General features: G+C 45.4%; 3 protein-coding genes across 4 annotated transcripts; all 3 read right to left on the bottom strand.

Annotated features, from left to right (window-relative positions):
* Positions 1 to 1,057: 1,057 nt before the first annotated feature.
* LOC101475631 (uncharacterized) lies at positions 1,058 to 2,056 on the bottom strand. The gene has a single exon (XM_004570656.2). It carries the CDS (start codon positions 2,054 to 2,056, stop codon positions 1,328 to 1,330), a length of 729 nt encoding a protein of 242 aa, XP_004570713.2. The 3' UTR covers positions 1,058 to 1,327.
* Positions 2,057 to 4,395: 2,339 nt separating this feature from the next.
* Positions 4,396 to 6,145, bottom strand: LOC101467261 (uncharacterized). The gene has a single exon (XM_004570626.3). It carries the CDS (start codon positions 5,895 to 5,897, stop codon positions 5,094 to 5,096), a length of 804 nt encoding a protein of 267 aa, XP_004570683.2. The 5' UTR covers positions 5,898 to 6,145; the 3' UTR covers positions 4,396 to 5,093.
* Positions 6,146 to 6,265: 120 nt separating this feature from the next.
* Positions 6,266 to 24,392, bottom strand: slc22a15 (solute carrier family 22 member 15). Of its 2 annotated transcripts, XM_024804639.2 has the most exons (13): positions 24,198 to 24,388; positions 22,939 to 23,079; positions 22,717 to 22,849; positions 21,136 to 21,300; positions 20,907 to 21,036; positions 20,109 to 20,169; positions 19,307 to 19,473; positions 13,880 to 14,020; positions 12,924 to 13,009; positions 12,094 to 12,202; positions 11,619 to 11,691; positions 8,619 to 8,777; positions 6,266 to 8,481 (listed from the first exon to the last, which is right to left on the bottom strand). In XM_024804639.2, exons 1-13 carry the CDS (start codon positions 24,297 to 24,299, stop codon positions 8,437 to 8,439), a joined length of 1,512 nt encoding a protein of 503 aa, XP_024660407.2. In that variant the 5' UTR covers positions 24,300 to 24,388; the 3' UTR covers positions 6,266 to 8,436. The 2 variants fall into 2 exon arrangements, 1 of the variants encoding a protein (XP_024660407.2); XR_013101308.1 differs by lacking the exon at positions 6,266 to 8,481 and having other exon boundaries at positions 8,640 to 8,777; positions 11,491 to 11,691; positions 24,198 to 24,392.
* Between the last annotated feature and the right edge of the window lie 44 nt (positions 24,393 to 24,436).

Genomic DNA, 24,436 nt, shown 5'->3' with positions numbered 1-24,436 from the left:
AGTCAGCGGCCCCATTTCTCGTAGTTTGCTGTGAGCTGATTAATGTCTCTGCTGCAGTCCCGTTTGAAACGAAATGTAACGCTTTTTTATTCATGTCACTGTGCATGTCAGTGTACAACCTGTTCTGTGGACATTTATTCAGTTGTATTATATTTATATAGCTGCAAATCACAACCAGGCGCTTCATATTGTAAGTTGAAGCATTTAACCCGAGGAAATCAGCGCCCAGTTCAAAATGGTCATTTTCATCCAGCGTCCAGTCAGAGCCCGCCTACGTCTCCTTACATGCCCTGTGGTGTGTCATTTGTGTCCAAGCAGAAAACCATCCAACATACGATTAACATGTTAAACTGTTTAAATCTCAGCTCTGTGCAGAGAACGTCCACCTCTGTCACAAAAATGGAGCCAGACTGAAACTCTGAAGCTTCAGCAGATGCTCAACATCTTTGTCTGGCTCATACAAAAACCCACAGCAGTGTTTGAATAAACCAGTGCTTGGACTGGAAAGAGCAAACCTGCACACTGACAGCAGGTCTGAGAGCTTTATTTACAGGATATGTAGGAAAGACCAACACAGGTAACTACAGGAGCTCTGCCAGCCAGGAAACAGGAGTTAGTGGCGAGTGCTTTACACTGACCTTGGTGAAGAGGTTTGTTTTGACGTCTCGCTTGACTGTCTGATCTTCTTCCATTGACCTGTGGACTGGTGCTGCTGAGCAGGAAAGCAGCAGAGAGCGTGCAGGCTGTGGACAGGTAACAACCAGGTGCTGGGTCCTTCAGCCACAAACAAAGAACGACCCCAACACACAGTAAAGGCATAAAAGAGCCAATTACCACCACAGAGGCTGACTTTAAATACTGCTCACTGACAGGAGATGAGACTGAAGCTCCGCCCAGCGAGAACAGCCGGCCCACAGCTCGACCTGAGAGACAACAGACAGCGAGAAGGAAAGAAAACCCAGACGGCCGGGACCGTGACAAAACAGGAAAGAGTTTCAAATGTAAGACAGTGCAGCCAGAGATGTTGAACAAGACAAGATTTTAATGTTACTTTGAGTTCAACCTTACAAGGAAATCAAAGAAAACAGAAACAGATCAAATAAAAATAAGAATGACGGGTAGATAAATACATTTAAAGCTATAAATACACCGAAGTAGACAGTGAAGCAAAGAAATCCCAACGAAAAAAGAACTACAAACATGGACGACCGCACCAGTCTGAAGTGCAGAACAGTTTTACAAAGCAAAGGAATGAGCTGCCCTTTGACGGGCTTCAGTCTTCATCAGGACTTAAAGTGCATTTTCATCGCTGTCAGCAGTTTTTCTTTTACAGTTTCTGAAACAAAAAGCAGACAAACACCGCAACCACCGCCAGGACGGCAGCGCCTACAAGAGTGAGGATCCACCATCTGTAGTCCAGATTTCCATCCTGGTGAAACGGGTTGGTGATGGATTCGCTGCGTCGCTCACTCACTGGGTTCTTCATCCTGCAGGAAAACATCTTCACACACTGTGTTTCCTCAGAATTGATGATCTCCATGATTTTCCCCGACTGTTCCCACTCTCCATCTCCGATCTTCCAGAAATACTCGACAGGTTCGGCCTCTTTAACGTCTCCGTCACAGCTCAGTGTGCAGTTCTCCAAACTCGAGCCACACATCGGCGGCCTCACCGTGACCTCAGGCTGGGGCACTTCTCTGATCCTCACGGCCTGATGAGTCTGACTCTGGGGCTGGTTGTTGATCTCCACCGAATACACCCCAGTGTCAGCTGCAGTCATGTTCCTGATCTCCAACACTCCCGTGTTCGTGTTCACCTCTGATTGGTCTCCAAACCTGCCGTAATATGTCAGGGGAATCACATCTTCCACCCATTCGGCCAACAGTTCTCCGTCCCACTTCCACACGACGCTGGTGATGCGAGCAGAGACCGAGGCAGGTTTGAGGACCAGCGTGCCGCCAAGCTTGAAGTACGAGTGTATAATCCGGGCCTGAGCGAACCTCACTGCGGCTGAGAGCAGCACTGCCAGCAGCAGAAAGCCAGCTGATGGCTTCATGTTCTCAGATCGGTACAGAAGTGAAAGAAAAAAATTGGCAGAGATCTTTTTCCTCTTTTCTGCGCTGGCAGTGATTCCCTGCAGGGAGTGCGGTGAATCTTGTCATGAAACCATTTGTGAAAAGGAAGTCAGTTCCCTGTGTGGTCGCACTGAACTGGCATGTTCTCATCCCAGTGCGTCACACGCTGACATTTTGTCAGTAAAATCCTCCTGATGCTTACAACCATGTGAACGACTTTGACGGTCAGCTGCTTCGCCCTGATGCAGCACAAATACACCACAGTTTGTGCTGGTTGGTGGCAGGTTGCATCCAGTGAGTCACGACCCCATGGCTGGTCACAACCATGGGTTACAGCAGAACTCTGGAAAGAGTTTTCTTCTTCTTCACCTGCAGGATCCACATGTTGGTGGTGCACATTTGTCTTCCTCATAGCTGCTTCTCACACCGATTGGGTGGCGGCGCTTGTTGCCTGTGGGACGCCCTTAAATTATCCCAAATGAAAGACTAATAGCCTGATTTTAATGGCCAACCATTTTGGGTGACGTGCAGCTGGGGTCTGTTAACCTGCTTGGTCTGAGTGCAGCCTTTGAAACTACATCTCATAACATCTTAGAGCAGACGAGCTTCAAGTGGAATTATTGACACACCCTTAAACTGGTTTAAATCTTATCTCTCGTACCAAACTCGGCTCATTCGCTTAAAAAGTCAAATTCCCGTCATTTCCAGTTACTTCCAGTATTCGCTGAGGATCTGTCTTGTACGGAGCCCCACAGGGGACATGGGAGGAAAAAAATTAAGACGGACTTTTGTGAGATCTCGCAAAACAAACTTAGGATCTCGCAAAACTTTTGCAAGATCTCGCAAAAGTTTTAGCCGCATTCTTCGGACGCCGGCTTGAAGCCGACCGGGAGGTCGAGGCACGATGTGCCGGGAAAGCGGTGTTCCTCCTGGCTGTAGTAGATCTCGACCTCCCGTTAGCTTCGAGCTAACGGGAGGTCGAAGGCCAAAGAATGCGGCTAAAACTTTTGCGAGATCCCGAGTTTGTTTTGCGAGATCCCGCAAAACTTTTGCGAGATCTCGCAAAAGTCCGTCTTAATTTTTTTTTCTCCCATGTCCCCTGTGGGGCTCTGAAGTCTTGGAGTCTCTCCAGTGTGTAAATCTGTGTATCTACTTCCTCTTGGTCATATTTTCTATAGTAAGTATTTCCACTGACAGAGACACAGAAGACACAAAACCTCTTTAAAAACAAACAAGAAATGATCCAAAAAAAACTACAAACATGGCGGACCATGATGATGTAAGCAGTTTTTCAAAGCTAAATGAAGTAAAGCCGCATGACAGAGACAGAAAACTAACCATCAGAGTAAAACAGGAAGTGAATAAAATGAATAAAGTTATCAGACACAGCAGGTTGAGAAACACTGAGCGCATAAACTGAACTCTGTAACTGTGACTAACACATTTCAGATGCTGATGTGACTTTCAGGCGACCGCCTTTTAAGGTGGTATGCATCTCCAGAATACACAGCACAGACACACAGGAGAAGTTTGAACGTTTAGCGTATGAGAGTTAATGCAAACTTCACCGAGTCCTCCCCTCACATGTTTACAGCTGAGCCCTGCATGTTTCTGCGCCTCAGTAATAGACAACGGGTATTTTAATGCAGAGCAGGAACATGCATGTGAGCACAAAGCGACTTTCATGGAGTCTTTCTTTCGGTCTTCTGTAGATCAGAGATCCTACACGCCTGAGTCTCGGTCCTCAGACCCCACACAGTCCAGGCAACGTCCAACAGAGTTTGTTATTGCATGAAAGACATTGATCCTCCTGCAGCTCCGGCTCATTGATCTGAACTGCTTCGCTGTTTTCAGAGAGAAAATCAAAGTGTTTCTGATATGAGAACGAAGTGTTTTGTTGGTAGCTGAAGAGGCTTTTTGGGCTCTGGGAGGCTGAGATCTGAATTCTGGAGCTCAGGACTCACTCAGAGAGGCTGCGCAGTCATAAATGAGCCTCTGCTGTAAACCTGGAGTCTGTGTGATAGCTGAGCTGTGGCAGTATCATCTATCATCAGCAGAATACTGCAGCAGCTTCCTGCTCTTTAACAACTGGCATAAACAGAAGTGACTGTGTGGTGATGCTGCAGCGGCATGCAGAGGGACCAGTGCAGAGGGTGTACTGGTAACCTTTGTCAGCAGTCATGCTTTCACTGGGACAGCATGCCCCCTCGTGGTGGCAAGCTTTACAAAGCAAAACATAAAAAAAGCCTCTTAATTTTGGCGCTTCCACCTCTGTGAGGATTCAGGAATGAAAATCTTTGTCTGGAAGTTTCACACGCAGTGACAGAGACAAGTAAACACATTTATTACAGAACAGCTCACATAACAGAGATAATGTGACGGTGTGATCACCAGCCGAGCAGCAAAGCCTCCACTGTACAATCAACATGTGCCACAACTGCAGGACAAAACATTTCACCATCATCATCGTCGTCTCAGCTCTCTGTCTGCGGGACGAAAGCTGATGCTCGTGCAGGTTGAGCACATAACATCTGAATATTTCCACCTTTTTCTGCCTCGTCACAGCGTTTAAAATGCAGGAGCAGTGAGACAGGGATGATGAACCACAGCAGAGCTTTTAGTTCTTAAAGCAAAACACAGGAAAGTCCAGAATCCTGACCAGATAAATAAGAGGGCAGGAATGACGGGCATATGTGGGAAAACACACTAATACCAAGAGAAATACATAAAGAAGTATAAATACACAGAAATAAAGAAGCAAAACTAACTGAACAAAGTAAAAATAGATAAAGACAGGAAGTGAAAAAAACTGATTACCAAAATAAGGTCAAAACAAGGACAAATAAAGACAGAGAAGACCAAAGAAAACTACAAACATGGCTGACTATAACTGTATGCTAAATAATGTTTACTGTAGAAATGCAGCAGAGCAGTTTAACAGAGCTAAACATGAACTTCCCTCTCAGTACAGCTGATGTGCTTTACTCTTCATCAGGAAGTCAAAGGCGACAGTTCATTTTAAACAGCATCATCATCACTTTTTCTGCATTTACAGCCAGTCTGTAGTTTCTGACACCAAAAGTAGACAACCACCACAAAGAGTGCGAGGATCGCCAGAGATCTCATCACAGCACCTAAAGTTGTAACCCAGAGTCCACAGTGCAGATCGTCACTGTTTGCTGGTTTTATTCGGTAGAACACGTTGGAGAAGGCGTTGCTCTCTTTCTCACTAAACAGGTTCTTTATTCTGCAGGAGAAAGTTTCCACACGCTGTGTTTCTGCATCATTGATGATCTCCACGGTGTTCTTTCCAGACTTTTCCCACTCTCCATCATCCTTCTTCCAGAAGTACTTGACAGGCCCAGCTTTGCTAACGTCTCCCTCACACACCAGTTTACATCTCTCAGAGGTTGAGCTACATACCAGCGGCTTCACTTCCAACTCAGGCTCGGGCACTGCTTCGATCGCCACTGTCTTGTAAACCTGACTCTGGACCCGGTTGTTAATCTCCACTGAATACAGTCTAGTGTCCGCTGCAGTCATGTTCCTGATCTCCAACACTCCTGTGCCAGTGTTCACAGTGGTTTGGCCATTAAACCTGCTGTAATATGTCAGAGGAATCTGGTCTTTCACCCACTCAGCCAGCAGGTATTTACCGTATTTCCACACGACGCTGTAGATCCGTTCAGAGACCGGCTGAGGGCTGAGCTGGAGTGTTTCACCAACCCTGAAGTACTTCTCCACAGTCTCCACAGTCTGGGCCTGAGTGAAGCCGACTAACAGCAGCACTGCGAGGAGCCAGAAACCAGCCGATGTCTCCATGTTCACAGATCAACACGGAAGTGACAGGTCTGTGCAGATGTCTTTGGTTTTGTCCCATCTGTGGTTTCCTTTGGTGGGCGTTTGAAACAAGGAAGTGAGCCCTAAAACAGCTTTGCAACCCTTTATGGTCGTTCTGAAGCAGCATCCAGCAGCGTCACGTGACAGCCGGTCTCCTCGGTCAGCCCCGAGTGTCGATATCCACCAACCGACCTGTAACAGTCCTGTTTTTAAAGACCTGCTGGGGATAAATTCTGCTGAAAAGCAGCATCAGGACACAAACCAGAACATTTCTAATGAACCTGAAGTTATACCGCAGAGTGAAACATAATCATCGTTTATCTGCCTCACGGTGAAAAAACGAGACGAGGAAGTTTTCAAGTGTTTACTGTCTTTATCACAGAGAGAACAGTTCATGAGCATCATTTATCTCTGTGCATACAGTCTATGTACAGAGTGCACACAGTGCTTACAGCAGGGAATCAAACATCTGCAGGCAGATGATGTTTAACACTTTCCAAAGTGCTTTTTCACAGTAAAAGGCTGCAGTCGAAGGCACGGCAGGAGGAGGAGGAATGCTGGAACACTTTCATTTAATTACCATCAGCTGAAGGAGAGGACCCCGACGGCCTCTTTCAGCACGAATACAGACGTGAGTGTGTTACACACACCAACATCAATAAAAACAGGAAGTAATCACATTTAAGAGACTTTGCAGAACACAGAGCTTCTTTCCTTTTTTTAAATATGTTTATAGATCATATCGCTGCAAGTTTTCCTCCAATGGCAGCGTCTCTCACGTTACAGAGGAAACGAAGCAGACTGTAAAATGACTGCATCAAACTGGCCTCACAGTCCTGAACGTCAGAGGAAACATCTGAGGACCGGTTTCAGCTCCTGCCCGATCTCCAGGCTGCAGAGCTGCAGTGTGCAACCTGTCCTTAATTGATTGTCCCTCACACCGAATGTATAGTTTGCTTTTTCACTCGTTTAACAGTTCATATCATCTAAAACCTGGAAACAAAAACAGATTCTTAGGACATCAAGTTTTCTTGTTTCTGGTTTTCTAGGTTCACCATCGTCATCGTCACATCTGAGAGATGTTTTTTTCGACTCTCCCGGACGCTTTAAAAGTAAAAAAATCAGCAGATAAATTACTAAGTAATGAAAAAAAGGAAAACATCTGTCCTTGACGTTAAAAACAGCTGGTGATTTTACCTAGATAAACACATGAAAACACTAAGCCCACAGACGATCACATGATCACCATCAGCTGCTGTTTGGGAACAAGGAATAACGTCTGGGTCGTTCCCGTACCAGGCTTCCTGCTCCATCCTCTCTCCCTTCTTTATTAATGAATCTATAAATATAAATTTTCTGTCCCCACACAGATATTCATGGGTGCAGTCGAACACTCAAACACGATTGGTCCAGGACCAAACATCTTCCCCCGACCTGTTCTACATATTCCACGCTCTGCATTTAATGGCTTAATAATAAAAACTATTATGATTAATGCGAATTAAAGTGATGGGAATATAATCCATTCATAGTAAACTGAGCTGCCTGAAGATCGTCCACCATCAAACCCCAAACCAGTGAAAACACGTTGAAAGCTGCTGTTTTAAAGGGTCGGGGGGGGGGGGGGGGGGGGTAAAAGCCTCTGTTTATGAGGGGCAGCCAATGGGAAAGATGTGAGCTTTAGTTTGGTTTCTGCTCTCGTCACGTCTGGAAACAGGCGAGCCGATCCAACAAGGCTTCTCATGAGCTGCTCAAACTTTCTAATTTACCCTTTGAAAGTGAAGTCGCTGCTCGGCTGAGTCGTGGTAGAAAAACAGGAAGCTGAGCTCCAGCTGCTCAGTTCATATATTTACACTTAGTTCTTTGTCATTATTTAATCCATTAAAATGTTTCTGTAAACCTGTAAATAAAAGTGAGTTTGATTATGTAGTTAAATTAAACCAGCCTGGTTTTTATTTGTGTTTGATAAATCGAGGTAAGAGAAGCTGATGGATCGTCTGAGCCTGACACACGTGTGGACGTTTCTGACCACAGAGAAACCTTTCATGACTTTCTTAGTTTCTTTTAGACCTTTTTCCTGACGTTAAATCAGAGTGAAAATAATGATAATAGTTCCTGTCTGGAAGAAAATCACAGCTGACATAAATAATCTGATTATGTGTAAACTGTAGTGACTGTAAGCTGGTGTCCTCTGGTGCAGAGAGTCTTTAACACATTTCCTCCTGAAGCAGCAGAAGTCTAAAAACGTCACTGGAGGAAATGCTGTCGGGCTTCAGGAGCTGTCAAAGGTTTTTGGTCCCTCTTGTTAAATTCCCAGGATCTGGAATGTAAAGCGAATCATGACTCTCAGCCCTCGGTCTCTAAATTCGCCACCGCAGCATTCAGGAATCGACCGCGATGCTGCGTCTTCCTATGAGGTCAGCTGACGGCATTTTCGCTTCCTGCAGTGAACGACGGCTCAGAAACCGTTAATTAACGGGACAGTTTGCGGTTCTGAGCGATGAAGACGAGGCCGCCGGCTTCATTTGTGGGTCGATGCACAGCTTTCATCTTCATACAACAGAGGCTGCAGACAGAGAGGAAACAAGGACATGAGCGAGAAAACAAAATCTGTCTGACTGAACCGTCTGGTTTTATGTTACTTGATCGTCGGCTGTGGCTGTAGAAACAGAAACGTCCCACAAACACCCAGCGGTGCCTCACCTTGCTCTCCAGCACTCGGCCGAGCCCCGGGCTGCCCAGCTCCTCCAGCGTCTCTGCTGCTGGTCTGTTCAGGGTCTCCGGCAGCAGGAGGCCCAAACAGGCCGCCGACAGGCCGCTCAGACAGAACACGGTGAAGGGCATGGAGGTATGGAGGGCCCGCTGCGACACACACAGACACACAACCGGGACCTTTTACTGTCTGAACCCTTCAGCCCGTGTGTTTACACAGTGAATATTTACACACACTGATCAGAAGGTCCAAGAGTGAGATCAAAACATAAATCAAGAGCAAATTGTTTGAAAAGATCCTTAATTATGTCCTGCTGGGGGATAAAATAAAAAAAGTGTGTTTTTTTTTAATAAAAAGGTTGAAAAAGAAGCAAAGCAGCATCAGAGCTAAAAGAGGAGGACTGATTAGACAGATGTGGCACTCCGCCTCGACCTGTGGAGAGATTCCTGCTGTCACATAATGTTGCATGTGCCAGCACAGATAAAGTCTGCACTCAGACTCATTTGGAGTTGTGTGATGTTTATTGGGGACAAAGTGCAGGTAAGAAAGCAATAACTAAGATGTGATTCAATAACGTGTCTCCAGTTCCTACAAAAACACTCCAAGGAATCGGACCTCCTACAAGATTACTGAGAAAATGAAATCACATCCAACTGTGAAACTAAATATTTGTTTTTACTTTGTTGAGCAAAATCTTCTTCTTCAGCAAATCTCTGGATAAGACCGAGTGACACAGATCTTTCTGCAGAAATCTCGTGAGCACGAAAAACGATGGGAGATTTTTAAAAACACGCCGGCCTTTTCCACAACAATGAGAGTCGCTCGTTTTTCCCCTCGTGCCAACATTTCATAATGTAATCTGTCTCGTATCGTTTGCTCCTCCTGAGGTCAGGTTTTCCTGCGTCTGTGAGTGTTGCCTTCACACTCTGTAAAACACCATTAACGAATGAGAAGCTGAGGTTTGTGGGTAAAAAGCCGACCTTCATCCGTTCAGATAAACTCCACAGCCTGGATGAGCCGTTTGATTAAAGGTCCCGCGCTCGGGCTCCGAATATCTACTGCCACGAGGACGCGATCAACACTCAGGTTTATCAATCGTGCTTTTATGGAAAGAAAGGCTCTTCAAAAGACACGGTCGACTTTGCTTTCACAGCTTCGGTATTTTGTTTTTTAATTGTTTTTGAAATGCAAATAAGATGAAAATAATGTAAATTATCTGCCACGGCAACAGGAAACTGCAGCTGTGACAGAAAGTTGCAGACGGTGTTCTTGCAGGAGATTACATATATTTTTAAAAGAAGAACATTAAGAGCTTTTTAGCTGAGATTTCTGTAAACGCGTGTTCATTGAGCTTCCCTGTATCACCACTAGAGGTCACTGTTTATTTAGGTTTGGAGCACATGACAAAACGAGGTCAAAGGTCAGTGTGACACATTAACAGAAGAAACCGAAACAGTCATTTTCTACTTTCATGTGTCACATGTGACTGTTTGACAGGATTTTATTTCCCCGTGAAACTAATATGTTTACACACTTTGCTCCGTTAGAAATTTAACTCGTGTGAAAGCGAAACGCAGCAGGTACGAAGTACACAAAGCACAGCGTGTATTTATAACTCAGACCTGTGGTTAGAGACAGCAGGACGGTGCACGAGGGCGGATAAATCATTACGGATAAACTTTCAGGCAGGAAAACCTGCAACACATTAATCAGGAATGTGTGAATCGGTGAGGTCATTAATAAAACTGCATCAGTCAGTGAATGCAAACGATTTCCTGGAATGAGGTGTGACCTTGTCACTCAGACGAGCTGCATGAACTCCGTTTCCTTATAACTTTGCAGAAACAGCCTAACACAGATCAAGCCACAGCAGGACAATAAGTCCAGCAGACTTTCCAAGATCACGGCTGCGTTTTCCAGCATTTTTGGCCTCTGACGTCGCGCACCCAGAAGGGTGTAGTCAGGGCGACACTTCAGCAGTCAGTGAGTCGTTAAAAATCTCCACCAAACAGATTTTCCCCTCAGCGTCTCGATGGTTTCACTTTGGAAATGCTTCACTTATTGAGACGTAACAGCCAGCGAACACTGAATGCCTCTGCGGCGCTGCGCACACTCCCTCTGAAGTTGAAGTACAAACACTGTTTCCTTCCTTTAACAAAAACGAGCTGCATCCACAGAGACGACAGGGCTGGTGGAGGGGATGTTGGCACACTTGAGGTTTCGCCGTCTATCACTTTTTAAAATTCCCCCGCTTCGTTTCAGAGTACAGAAAGCATGGATGTTTGACCACAGGCTGACATCACACTAACACTGACAGGCTAACCGTTCTCCCAGCTCACCGCGCCCTCCAGTATAAATAACTCAAGACTTTAGCAAGAAGCCGCTGAGCTGTCGAATGCAAAGATTCACACTTTAAGAAACCTGAGCCGGAAACCCCCACAGGCCTCGCTGATACTTTTACTATGTATGAGGCATAAATGCAACCGCACGAAGCAAACGGGGCGACTCTGCGCCTCGTCCTCTCGCCCCTGCACACACCGGCTAAAATATTTATACCAAGATGCACAAAATACATTTCAAAATAAAATCTCCTAAAAGAACAACATTTACAAGCTACCAGATGCCCTTCTTCATCATCACTTTCCCTCCTTTTTTATTATTAAACCCTGTTTTTAATGATCTGATCTCCATGCCAACAACAGCTCCAAACAGGAAATGCTGAAAAAGGAAGTGATACTGTTACCACTGCAAACGGGGAGCTGGTTGCTGCCTTTTCAGGCTCACAGCTTCATGTGAAAACACCAGCCTCCCACAGTCACAGGTCACGCTCACATATTTCACTGTTTTGCATTTTAAACTCACATTTAAACGTCTGCTGGTTCCTGAGAGCTGCTGAGTGGCTCTGAAGATCAGATCGGGTGCTTCCTGCTGCTGGCTCAGGCTTGTTCCAGAGCATTTACTCCTAACCTCTCTCACACTCACAGCCTTACCATGGAAGGAATGAACGGTGCCAGGATTCCTCCAACTCTGCAGGACATGGAACAAACTCCCAGCCCAGCGTTCCTGAAACAAACAATCCGTGCACGTTAAAATCAGTCCGAGCGCACAGCTTTAGGACACGCTGACTTTGAAAACACAGGAATTATCACTTAATTGAAGGTCTGTGCCAGTGTGACGCTTTTAATCTGGCTTCAACCGAAATGAGACATTTACAAACTCTGGAGGCATCTCAGCAGCTTTAATCCCGTCGGTTTCAGATTAAAAGACAAGACGTTTCCTAAAAGTTTCTGAGCTTGTGTTGATGCTACAGTTAGCTTTGACCCAACATACAGAAAAGGAGACGACGCAGAAAAGGCTCAATATTTTGTTCCTGGACGCCGACTGAACGCCCACCCAGGTCTCATTAACAGCAACGTTTTTATGAATGTGACCAACAGAAACTACGTAAATATGCACCCGGCTCACCTGATGACTGTGGGGTAGAGCTCGGACGTGTAGACGTAGGCGATGTTGAACGCTGCGCTGACCATCAGTTTTCCCACAAGCGCCAACGACGTCACACTCAGCAAAGCTCCTGCCAACACAAACTCAAACTGAGAGCTTGTTCTGATTGTTCACCTCACAGCAAAAACTCATCTCGTTCCCTCCCCGAGGAGCTTAATGATGTCACAAACCTGCAGCTCTGAACCCTTAAACTGACGGCTACAAATCTGCAGCACCAAAAAAGTTTTCATGCAACCTGTGTGGTTTATTATTCACACAAGACAATTTATTAAATATTACAATAAAATCTGCTTCATGTTTAAGAATGCAAGCAGTTTATTATCTGATGAAATGTGCATCAGTTCGCCCGCTATTCCAAACACAGCATGTGTAGCCGGCAGCAGAAAGGTGCAAAGATGTGCTGGTTTAACTGGTTTCATGTCTTGCACTATGCGAGGCATAACTATCATTCTGTTCTGCTTACACAACAATCACACACTGTGACACTTCTATCCATGCATATGGAAATCAGTATTTTATGCCAAGTGTTTAACACCTAAACAAGCCTTTTGCAGTTTTTTTCCCCACTGGACTGAAATATGTTACAGACGCAGGTTTCATCTCACTTCCTCTTTACTTCAGAGTGAAGTCACTGATTTGTCAGGCTGACAAAGGCTCTTTCATACATGCACCGGCAGAGCTGCACCTTGGTAGGTGTTACCCAACGTGAGCAGTGCAAACATGTCTGAAGACGACTACTTCCTGCAGCTGCACATATTCCTCTGCAGTGCCGTCGAATATCAGAGCCTCACCTGCATTTTCAGGAATGAAGGTGGTGCAGAGGCAGGCGGAGCCAGCCAGGCACAGGAAGCTTGCCATGCTTTTCCTCCGCCCAGCCCTGCAGGATGAGACAGACATTCATGCAGGAGTTAGTGAGTAAGCAGCAGGAAGACCAACAGAAAACAGGAAGCAAAGTGAGGTTTTTCACACAGGTTCCACAGAAGTTCGAGCGCAGCTTCAAAAAGTTTGACTAACAATTTAAAATCCAAACAGGCTGTTTTTGGACGAGTTGCTCAGAGGTCATCCCTGTATTGCTGTGGCTGAGTCACACACCCTGTGGAAGAAGCTCATTTAAAGCTTGCATCCTCAGTCTTGTTCTGTCGGTCACTACCCACAGCTCACAGCCACGGCTGAGGGCAGGATCGTAGATCAGCCAGTAAATCCACAGCTCCACCTTCACTCTCTGACTAGGCACGCTGGTGTATGAACCCTAGAGAGCTGCGAGGGGTTTGGGGCCTGACTGATCCCAGACCTGTTTCATTGGAAGCTCCTGATAAAGTCTCCTAAGCCAAACTGGTCATTGTGAAAGGCTAAACATGATCTAAAAGACCTCTATGAACCAAGGGCTCATGCTACCACACAGGACCAGCAGCCACCTCCAGGAGAGGCTGCAAGGAGGAGGGTCGGGCAGAGGCACCGGTGCTTCCCTCGGTTAAATAAATAAAATCAATGAACCCTGTTTGATGTAGGATCTATTTTAAATTATTTTCTTACTGCTGTCTACATCCATCAAGTAAAAGCAGCAGCTCACATTACAGCTGAGCGAGGACGCCGGCTCACAGCTACAGTTACACCAAAGGTAGGAGCGTGGCGGGAACCATCCTCTTCACATATTTCACAGGTCACAGTTAAAAATCACACAGCAAGTGTCATCTGTGTGTGTGTGTGTGTGTGTGTGTGTGTGTGTGTGTGTGTGTGTGTGTGTCACCAGTGTTTGTTGATGAAGTATATGCAGAGTGGGTATGCCGGCAGCTCCACGAGGCCGTACATCGCCACATTAACGTAACGGCTACCAGACGTCTCGCCGGCCCCCAGAGTCAGCCCGTAGTACACCAGACTGCAGGCGTACCTGACAGACACACACACACACACACACACACACACACACACACACACACACACACACACACACAAAATGTTTGTTGATAATATTTGAAAAAGACAGAAGAAACAAACGAGTTCATGAACCTGAAACTGTTCAAACTGACGACTCGTTAACAGAGCAAAGAAACGACTGTGCAGCATCAGTTCTGCTGACTGTGCAGCAGACGCCTACTTATTTGAGGATTTCTTTTATTTAGCTACTTCCGCTTGTTACTTCTCTTTAAACTTCTTTTTCTGTGATGCATTTTATATTTTTGGAAATACTGGAAAACCCCCAGTATAAGACCTTCAGATCATTTTTGTTTCACATACATGTGGTTGTTTAAGTGTATTAGAAGAAAAAACTGATCATTGGTATCGATTTCAATGATGCCGTCCTGCATCATTTCTACTTATTTTATGGTTAAATTTAGATCTTGCTTGTTTTAATTTAAGGGTTATTTTGTCTTTTTATTCCTTATAATCCTTCAGAAATGTTTTCACATCAGTGGGATCTTCTGGAGAACATCAGCAGGTCGACTGCGTGAGTCATTAAAAGATGTGTTCACAGGACGAGCAGAGCAAACGTGTTTAAGGTGAAATCCTGTTTGTTGTGCTAACTCTGTGTACGTTCAGAAGCTTCGACCTTTTGCTGTTTGCTATAAACACGTCAGAAGACGCAAAAGGTCTGAAGTGTGGGAAAATCAGTCAGCCCGAGCTGCTCCACTTCTCTAAAAGAATGAATCAGCTGCTGAGGTTAGAGGCCTGCAGCACTCAAGCTGTAACTCAAACTGAGCACAAAAGCAAAAGAGATGAAGTCTGTGAGCGATACAGAAAGTGTAAAAGCTGAGCAAAGATCAGCGTCAGAGCCTTTTCTCAGGGACGAAGGCAGCAGGTGTGACGCACGGATCCAAACATGGCAACAAACCCCAAACTGCAGCGGCTCAGTTATGAACGTGTTTATTTAAAGGTTACGCCGAGCAGCAGCAGAAACAACAGGTTCAACTGTTACTGCAGAGAAAAGAGGAAATGCAGGAGCGTACAGAGACTGACACATGAGAGCACAACACGGCTCAGCTTCCATCACGAAGCGTCACCCTGCACCGCCCGACCGAGTCTGTGTGCATCAATAAGTCAAAGGAGATGAACCGAAGAGAAGTGAGGAAGAGGAGCAAAGCTAAAGCAAAAAGAGGAGCGAGCTGGATGTTTGGAGGTCTGGACTACATGACCTACATGCGTCTACTCCCATGAGATAACATATGATGGTATGACTGCGCTCTTTGTGTTTTGGCCTTCAAGAGGTGCTCCTATCAAAGCGCTCACTCTGTGGAATGTCCAGAAGTGCCGGGAAACACAGACTTCCTGTTCCTGTTAGAATTTCCACAATGACACAGCCTACGTGTGGATGCTTATTCAACCCACAAAGTTTCTCTCTGCCTCCAACACAAGCAGCTTCTTCTTCTTCTTCTTCGTGCTCTTTATTCCTTCACAAGAGGTGAAAGCAGCCCGACAGCCGGGAATCCACCACAGACACGTTTTCTCTAAAGATTAGCTAAAAAAAACAAAACAAAAAAAAACCACAAGAGACGTTGCAACAAAAAGCTGTGGCAATAATCTGCTAAGCCTAAAAATCACACCAGTTCCTTTCTAGGCATTTGCACAGGAAACATCCAACGGCCTCCGCCTTAGCTTACACCCTGCAACCATGGCCACATACAGGACTCACCCTAGGCTGGAGTTTCACCATAACACTCAGCACCATCCAAACTAGATCCAGCCAACACACATGAGACGACCTTTAACCTCTGACATGTCCCTAACAAACATTCCCTTTGCCCCACATTAGGTTTGTTCGGGTTAGGGCTGGGCGATATGGCCTAAAATTCATATCGCGATATAATTTAAAGCATGTGCGGTAACGATATATATCGCGATATATTCTTTTCTTCTGTATAACATATTTCCCACACTATAAGGACTTAAAATCCTTTAATTTTGTCAAAAATCGACAGTGTGCCTTATGTATGAATTCTGGTTGTGCTTACTGACCTCGAACAGATTTTGGCTGCAGAAATCTGTTAAAAATGTTTTAGTACAACTTTGGTAAGCAGCACTGCTTGATGGATTGTCAGAGCATTACGGCTGCCGTAGGGAGGAGCTTCGCGGAGTAATCTGGGTCCAAAACTCCGTCCGTTTCAGGTCCCAAAATCAAACGAACACTAAGAGTTAAAAACAGTCTAAAGTCTTTCATCTTTAATAAAATCATCAGCGTTGCTGCTTTACCAGGTGTAACTATTAAGTTTAACATCCAGGCATCCATGAAAACAGAAGTTATTAAATTTAACGGAGTTAGAAGTTAACAGGAAGTTAGCTCGCTAGTTTCCACCTAAACATTTCATAGCATGTTCTGACTGAGAGATTTTTGAAACTAATTCAAACGTACAGCTCTGCTACCACTTCCAACATAAATGAAGACAGAAAACTAAACAGCAGTGACGTTCGCAGGGTTACTGAAGTTGGACTACCTGGTATATAATGTTGTGCTACGTGATTGCTAGCGACACAGCTATGTTAGCATAACATTAGCACAGTGAAGCTGGAGGATGAAGCCAACTTTTTCTTCCACTCGATAAAAGTTAACGTGACGGATTCTGGTGGTTTGGGACAAATGCAATCGCATAGCAGGATGCTGTACACGGACCAAACTTCAGTCAGGAGCACAACTGAGATTATTCAACCACAATACGAGGTTAGTCATTAATATACTGCAACAACATGGGAACAGAACAGCTGCGAGAGAATTCAACATTAATGAATCAATGTTACGGAAGTGGAGGAAGCGCAGTTTTTGGCTTTCCCCATATTTCAAAAGTGCTTCATCTCTTTGCTATGACTGTCGCCCGCCATAATTTGCAGATGATAATGGTTGTAGCCGCTGCGATGCTTTCGACCGAAACAGGCGCAGTTTGATGACATCATCAACATGCGCTATCGCAATAGAGCGTTATAGTCAAAATCTATCGTTGGCCAAATTTATATCGTTTATATCGCCCACCCCTAGTTCGGGTCACCCAGCAGGAACGCAGTCGCTGCATCCAGACGAATCTCTGGGATCCAGATTAGTTTTAAACGTTTCTCCCATTTCTTTCTGACGTGCATTTAAAATGACAAATCAGAGAATAATCCTAAAAACAGACCGAGCTGCACCTCATGGGACAATTTCATCAAATCTGACCAAATGTGTCAATAAACCTGCTACTGTCAGTGTGATAAAACGTGCTGATCAGCTGATCTTTAGGACGGTGACCTGTAAACGGGGTCCATACCAGCTTTAATGCCCTGACATCTGAGTTCATCTCTAATGCAGATGGAATAACTCTGAATGGATTACACAGGCTGACGATGAAGCTTCTGCAGATGAAAGTAGGTGTTGGTGATACGAGGAAGAAAACCTAAACTTGGACAAAAGATCACAAATGAACAACCTCCTTTGTGGAGCAGCAGATTATCCAGGAGAAAGCACTCTGGGTTTGGATGACGTTAACAAAGATCAACCCAATCACATCAGCTCCTCAGGAGATAACAGGAGGACAGAAAGCCCTGAAGAAGACTTCCAGGCCTGTGCTGACAGCAGAGAGCACGTATTTGAAACAGAATATTCAGTCACTGCAGTGGAAACAGAAGCACTTTCAGTATCAGCAGCATGATGATGATAGAAGTGATAAAAATATGAGCGTCAGTCACAGCGACACTGACGTTACCGAGCCTGAAATACAGACCGACACCAGAGCTCACACACAAACTAAAAGAACAAGAAACGTCTGTGCAGGGATGCATTTACTCAACTTATCAACTATCACCCACTCACTGTGTTTGTTCATAGCAGCAAGATTTAAACCAGCAACCCTGTGCTCATGAGTCATAATCTCTGACACCTGCAGGATGTCATCAAGCAGCGACTTCCAGGAAACGCTGAGTGTGACCCTGAGATGAGGACGAGGTCAGATGTATTTATAGAGCAACAATAAAACAACAAGAAATAAAATGGGACAAAAAGGTTTAAAAGTCAAAGCAGAGAATAAACGATGTCACGCTGGAGCCGAACGCCAAGGAGAAGAAATGCTTTAATAAAGATTTAAAGGAGGCACCGTCACAGCTGTGTGGGTGTGGACATCATTCCAAATGTACGAGCACACGGCAGACTCGTTATTATAAACCCATCACTGATCAATAATTTGTTCCTAATCAGTCACACTGATGGAAAAATGTGGCACTGCTGGATCTTTCATGGGAACATTTGAGTGAAGATGAGGCTGTTACTTACTTAAAACGTATCCTGTAGATGGTCTGATTGTAATCTGATTACATTTCACTCATTAAATCATGTCAAACGTTTAACAGCCACAGTCTGAGTCTGAAAATGACCTGAGTCCTCCTCAGAGGCTCCACCCAGAACCAGATCCGCCCCAAAGTGTCACAGCCTCCATGACAGGTCAGTAAACACTTGTTATCAATCTCTGTCTCTCTTCCACAGCATGTCTTTATCCTGTCTTCCTTCTCTCACACCAACCAATCACAGCAGATGGCCCCGCCCCTCCCTGAGCCTGGTTCTGCTGGAGGTTTCTTCCTGTTAAAAGGGAGTTTTTCCTTCCCACTGTCGCCAAAGTGCTTGTTCATAGGGGGTCAAATGATTGTTGGGGTTTTCTCTGTATGTATTATTGTACGATCTACCTTACAATGTAAAGCACCTTGAGGCGACTGTTGTTGTGATATGGCGCTGTATAAATAACACTGAATTGAATTGAACCATGTCCGGGTCAGATCCCAGGGTGGTGCTTAAATCGGGGGAAATAAACTCGCAGTTAATTGAACTAACTCTGATCAGCTGATGTGGAGCAGAAACAGTTTCTCAGACTTTACTTTTAAACTCAGTCCTGCAACGTTAAAATGACCAAATTTACAGCAGAACTACAAAAGTTAATTTCAGGACGGCCGTCACAAACGCTCGTACGCAGTCGCAGCGCCGGTTTAGAAAACAGGAAGTGCAGGGTTTAAATCCCAGAAGTTACATAGAAACAAAAGAGCCAACATGTGCGCTTCACTCCTGACTCTCAACTTATAAAAACACATCCAAACTCTAAAATTAATTAGTTAGTAATTAAATAGGACATGAAAGCAGGAGAAACCTATGCGGTATTAAAAGTGCTCCGAGCTGCAGTTCCTCTAAAGTCAGTCGAGGGTTAAACGCTCCAACATCTCTCCTTATACTCACCACACATACATGAGCACCATCGTGCGCAGGCGGAGCACCGGGTGGATGATCAGCTGCAGGACGCCGGCGCCTCGGCTTTTGTGGTTACCGGCTTTAGAGACGCCAACGCGCTGCAGCATCAGGTGCTTCACGGCGTTGCCGTTCCTGCTCGCCATAAAACGCAGGACCTACAAAGCAGAACCCAGGATCAGCCACGTGATGCTCAGTGTTCCTGAAAGTGAGCAAAGGAAACGGGACGCGCAGACCCAACGGGTCGATTGATCTGACTTTACTTTAGCTCGCACTTCTCTCCAGTCTTTAGAGGGAAAGTGTCAGGATTCGAACCTGCAGTTCTATCAAATGCAGCTTTGCAGGTTTATCTGCATTAAAAGCATTCACACTTAAAGCTAACTTTTCTCCCTCGACAGAACAGCGCTCCTCTGTTTGCTGTTTCTAACACTGTGCAGGCCTTTGTCAAACCCCTCATTCTCCCTCCTTTTGCTTCCTGCTGGTTTTTCCCCACTGAGGTCAGACGATATCAGCGTCCTCGCCCAAACCTCCTCTGAGTGTAGGAGGAGAAAACATCTAATCACGAGCGCTTCAGACTCCAACCTTTGGAGAGCTTACTGAGGCTAAAAGCTGGTTTCTCAGCTCACTGAAACATTTAAAAGCACCTGATGAACAGAGTAAAGGAGGGTCTGTTCACACGTTTTCAGCTTCTCAGTTTTAAATATCTGTGATTCACACAAACATGCAGAGGTGCATTTTTCTAAATCCCGGGAGATTCTCACAGAGCGGCTCAGGAATGCTTCATCGTGTTTACCTCCTCAGCTCGCTCCGCCTGGCCCTGGGAGTACAGCCAACGAGGGGACTCTGGAAGAGTGCTGCAACCACAGAGGATGAGAGGAGGACATCACTGGGTGTGTTTGGTTCATTTTACAGACACAGCGAGTGCAGAAACATTTGAATGTCACAATCAGAAACAGCCAAAGCATTTATTTCACACAGATTCATTAATGTAAACACATTTCCACGGTGATGAGGAAAAAAACCCATCTGGTGCTGATCAAAAACTCAAACATAATAATACAAGATCCACACTTTGTGCACGATTCCCAGTGTATTTATAACACGGAGCCTCCCTCCCTCCTCTGTATGAAACCTTTCCATCCACATTCCTTACATTCATCCTAAATCACACTTCCAGCTCCTGCAGGAGGGTCCGGAGCTCATCGCAGGCCAAGCAAGATGCATGTAATCTCTCCCAGTCTAACCCAGGGTCTCCTCCTATTGGCTGCAGCTGGAAAACCTCCAAAGGGAGGCGCCCTGACAGTGCCTGAACCCGTTTGGACCATCAGTCTCCACGATCAGAGCTGTAGCTGGAAGCTTCACAGCCTTTGTGTGCAGAGCCTGGATGCCTGTTCTCTCTGTGGTGATTACAGATTAACACTATAAAGCTGAGCGTGTCAATAAACTGTTAACCTTCCTGGTTTAAATCCCAGGGGAACACGAGCTCTGTGTGTTTACGACGTCGCCCTGATGCTTCCAAACATCCAACACAAACTTTACTGGTTTTTCGTGGCTGTGTGGGGCGACTCGTCTCTCTGGGGTGTGTACTCACACAGACAGCAGGAAGAAGAGCACGCCGGACGAGTTGGCCGCCGTCGCCAAGCTCCTCCACGGCTGGATTAAGTAGCCCAGGGCGCCGAACAGGGCGATGCCGACGGCAAACGTCATGCTGGTCAGCGTCCCTGAAAGAAGGAAGACGAGGGATCGAGATTATTAATCTTTAACACCTAGAATTAAAGCCCTGCCAAGTAAATAATGTGACCGTGCCGGTGGTTTCCTACCCGTCATGGCCCAGTAGGACTTGCCCACGTACTCCTGCGTGAGGACGAAGCAAACGAGTCCGATGCCGCCGTTCATCAACCCCACCAGGAAACGAGAGGCAGCAAAGACCTCATAGCTGGGCGCAAAGGCGGTCACATAGCCGAAGACGACCTCAAAGAACAGGCCTGTGGAGGAGGAGGTGGAGGAGGAGAGGGACAACATTTAGTCAGGGAGAAGGAGAAACACACGAGAGATGAGGATGAGGAGGAATTTAAAGGATTTTAATGTATGTCGTCATGTGCAGACACGTCCAACAAGCCTCCGAAGAAACAGAAGAATTCGTTTGACTCGAGGCAGCAGATCCTCTGGCAAAAATTCAGATTTAACGCTTCTATATCTTATTTTTAAAAACAGAACCGTACGAGCAGCAGCACTGACACAATCAGACTGAGGCACAACGAGCAGGAGACCACAAAAGTTTAATGATTTATGGCCTGTTGTGGCACCAAGGACAGAGTCTGCAGCCAAATTCATGCAAATAAAGATCAAAGACTAATGATCTCGTGATTTTCAGATGAAGCCGTGGTCGATTAGTCGTTAACAGATGTGCAATCAAAGATTACATTAAATTTCTGACAGATTTTTGGAGAATCACCGAAAAAAAACAAAAACAAATAGAAAATAACTCAAACTCTCTTCAAAATGTGCCAGTTTATAACACGACTGACTTTCACTTCCTGTTTCTTCCTTTATCTCAGTCGTGCTCAGTAACATGTGAGCTCGTTCAAAACATTTGTGTCCAGGTCCAGTTCAGGGACTCTTAGCCGAGATGAAGCCGAGCACACAGCTAGCAGCTACCTGTCAGTCAAAGAGGCCACGCCCCTAACAATGCAAACCTAAAGACTCGATACATTTGAGACAAATTAGTTACAAAAACTTATGACAGCTGCAGCTCTCTGCTTTTTCCAATTCAATTTAATTTACAAAGCAACACAACAGCTGTTGGCTCAAAGTGCTTTGAGGTGAACACAGAGAAATCCAACAAACCGTCTCTCACTGTAGCCACTAACAACACAACACAGCTGAAAAACACTGTCGCTGTAAACTGGAGCTCTATAAATAAAGTTTAACGTCCTGTGAGCTGCCTGTTGGTTTGCAGCCATGCGAGAAAAGAAGCACGCCTGTGTAGACTGATAACCTTCTCTTTTACTACATAATTATTTATCTTTGTGCATTTGAAGATCTCCAACATCTTCAAGCAGATGCTTCAGAGTCTGGCAGGTGATTAAAGAAACCCTCAGAAATCTGTAGCTGGTGCAGGGCCCGGCCTCCCACAGGAAGCAGAGTGATACAAAACCCGAAGCCTAAAAAACCCAAAAATTAATCGCTGGGTCAGCGAGCAGTTTACGCAGCCACGCGCACTGAATGATGTCATTTTATTATCAGTTATAAAACTGTGGCCTCCGGGCTACGAGAGGAAAAACAAGAGTTTCAAGCTTTAGGGACAAATACAGCAAACCTATAAACAGCAAAACATGAACGCTCACTAACATCACAGACGTATTCATGAACAATGCAACTGTCATCAGCCTCAACCTCACCTGTCAGGTAAACGGGTCTCCGGCCAATCTTATCCGAGAGAGGCCCAAAGACGACGTTCCCGATTAGGAGCCCGGCGAAGAAGAGCGACCCGGCGAGGCTGACCTTGTAGGCCTGCTGCTTGATGAGGAACCACTGAGGAAACACAGAGACAGGAGGCAGGTTTCACCTGTGGGCTCTCAGGTTAGCCGGATGAGCATCCTGCAGGAGTCTGCCGCTCTCACCTCAGTCACGATGGAGTCGACGTTCTCTGTAAAGGTGACGTGCTGGCTCACAGGGACGCCGTCCTGATGCGGCTGCTCGATGCGGTACTCCGGTGTAAAACCAACCAGGACGATGAGCATGGACTGACAGGCCATGTACACCTGAAACAAACAGACACACAGTCTGGGGTCATCACATGCAGACTTTTTATAAAAATTAGAGGCTTTGTTAATGTGGGGTTAAAACTGTTCACACATAGAAGGACCGAAACCTGACTGCATTCATCTTAGACACCTGAGTCACACAGGGGTAATGTCCCTGCTTACACAGGTGAAAATAACGGGCCCTCCCAGTTGTAACACACACTTATGAACACAGGGATGGCTTTTAAAAGGAATGTGATATGGCTAACTGCAAAATCTGTGAAGGACAATAAAAAAAACTATCAATGTAAACAATATATGGACATATATCCTATACAAGCATCATACCAGGTATGTCAGCTTAATCAGTGCAAATCATTAACGTCGGTCCTCAAATAAATCCTGTCAAAATAATGGAAACTGTGTTTTTCTTCAAGCCTGAGTAAACTGAAGTACATCTAGCTAGATGGAGGGTTAGATTAACGCTTAAACCAAACTCCACTTTAAAAAAAAATCTAGTCCGTCGTTAAATGGTTTTTACGTAACTATATATCAAAGTGTGGAGATATTTTTTCTATACTGGGATATTTTAGGTGCTTAGAAAAGCGTCGGCTTTTGTTTGAGCTGTGTCTGCGCCATTTTGGTTGAATAATCGTGTAAAACAAATAACAGGTGCCCGTTAGCGTAGCCAAATCACAGCGGCAATAAAAAGGCTAGCTACGATTATTACAAGTTTAAATACTTGGCCGAATTAAAGGATGGCTGGAATAGATATCTAAAGAAAATCAAAATATGACTAGGAGTAAAGTGCAACTTGACATGACACAAGGAAACATTATTTTAGTAGTTTCTTGCAGGCAATCTGGAGAGCACTTCACTGCCTGGAAAAGCAGCCCTTCTGCACATCGCTAAAATGTGAGCTTGTAGTTACAGCTCGATGTTGTAGTGTTATAGTAATGAAACCGTAATAAAAAAATGTGTTAAATTAAGTCATAAATGTGTCGTTTTGTTGAGGGTCCACAGTTAAATCCCTGAAAGCCACGTATGCGCTACTCAAGCTAACTGCTACTACGTTACTGCGCGCACACTTGCCGCCATTTCCCGCGAACTAAACGCTAATTTTCACATCCGCTCACCTGAGTCAGGACGAGGACAGCCACCGCTCGTTTCTGGTAGGGCCCAAACTCTCCGACGAGCTTCAAAGCGTCTTCTAAATCCATCACAGGTGAGACATTCATGCAGCTGTGCGCGTTCCTGAGTGGAAGGATCTGCGCAAGCTAATATTCCACCGCGCACTTCCGGCTTCGCTTGAGCCGGGCGGCCATTTTATCGCGCTCGGATTTTGGGAGGTAAAATAACACACCATGAGTCTGTG

This window comes from Maylandia zebra, linkage group LG13, assembly GCF_041146795.1.
Source record: "Maylandia zebra isolate NMK-2024a linkage group LG13, Mzebra_GT3a, whole genome shotgun sequence".
NCBI lineage: Eukaryota > Metazoa > Chordata > Actinopteri > Cichliformes > Cichlidae > Maylandia > Maylandia zebra.
The sequence above is the reverse complement of the archived record's forward strand: the minus strand, read 5'-3'. Positions and strand labels throughout refer to the sequence as shown.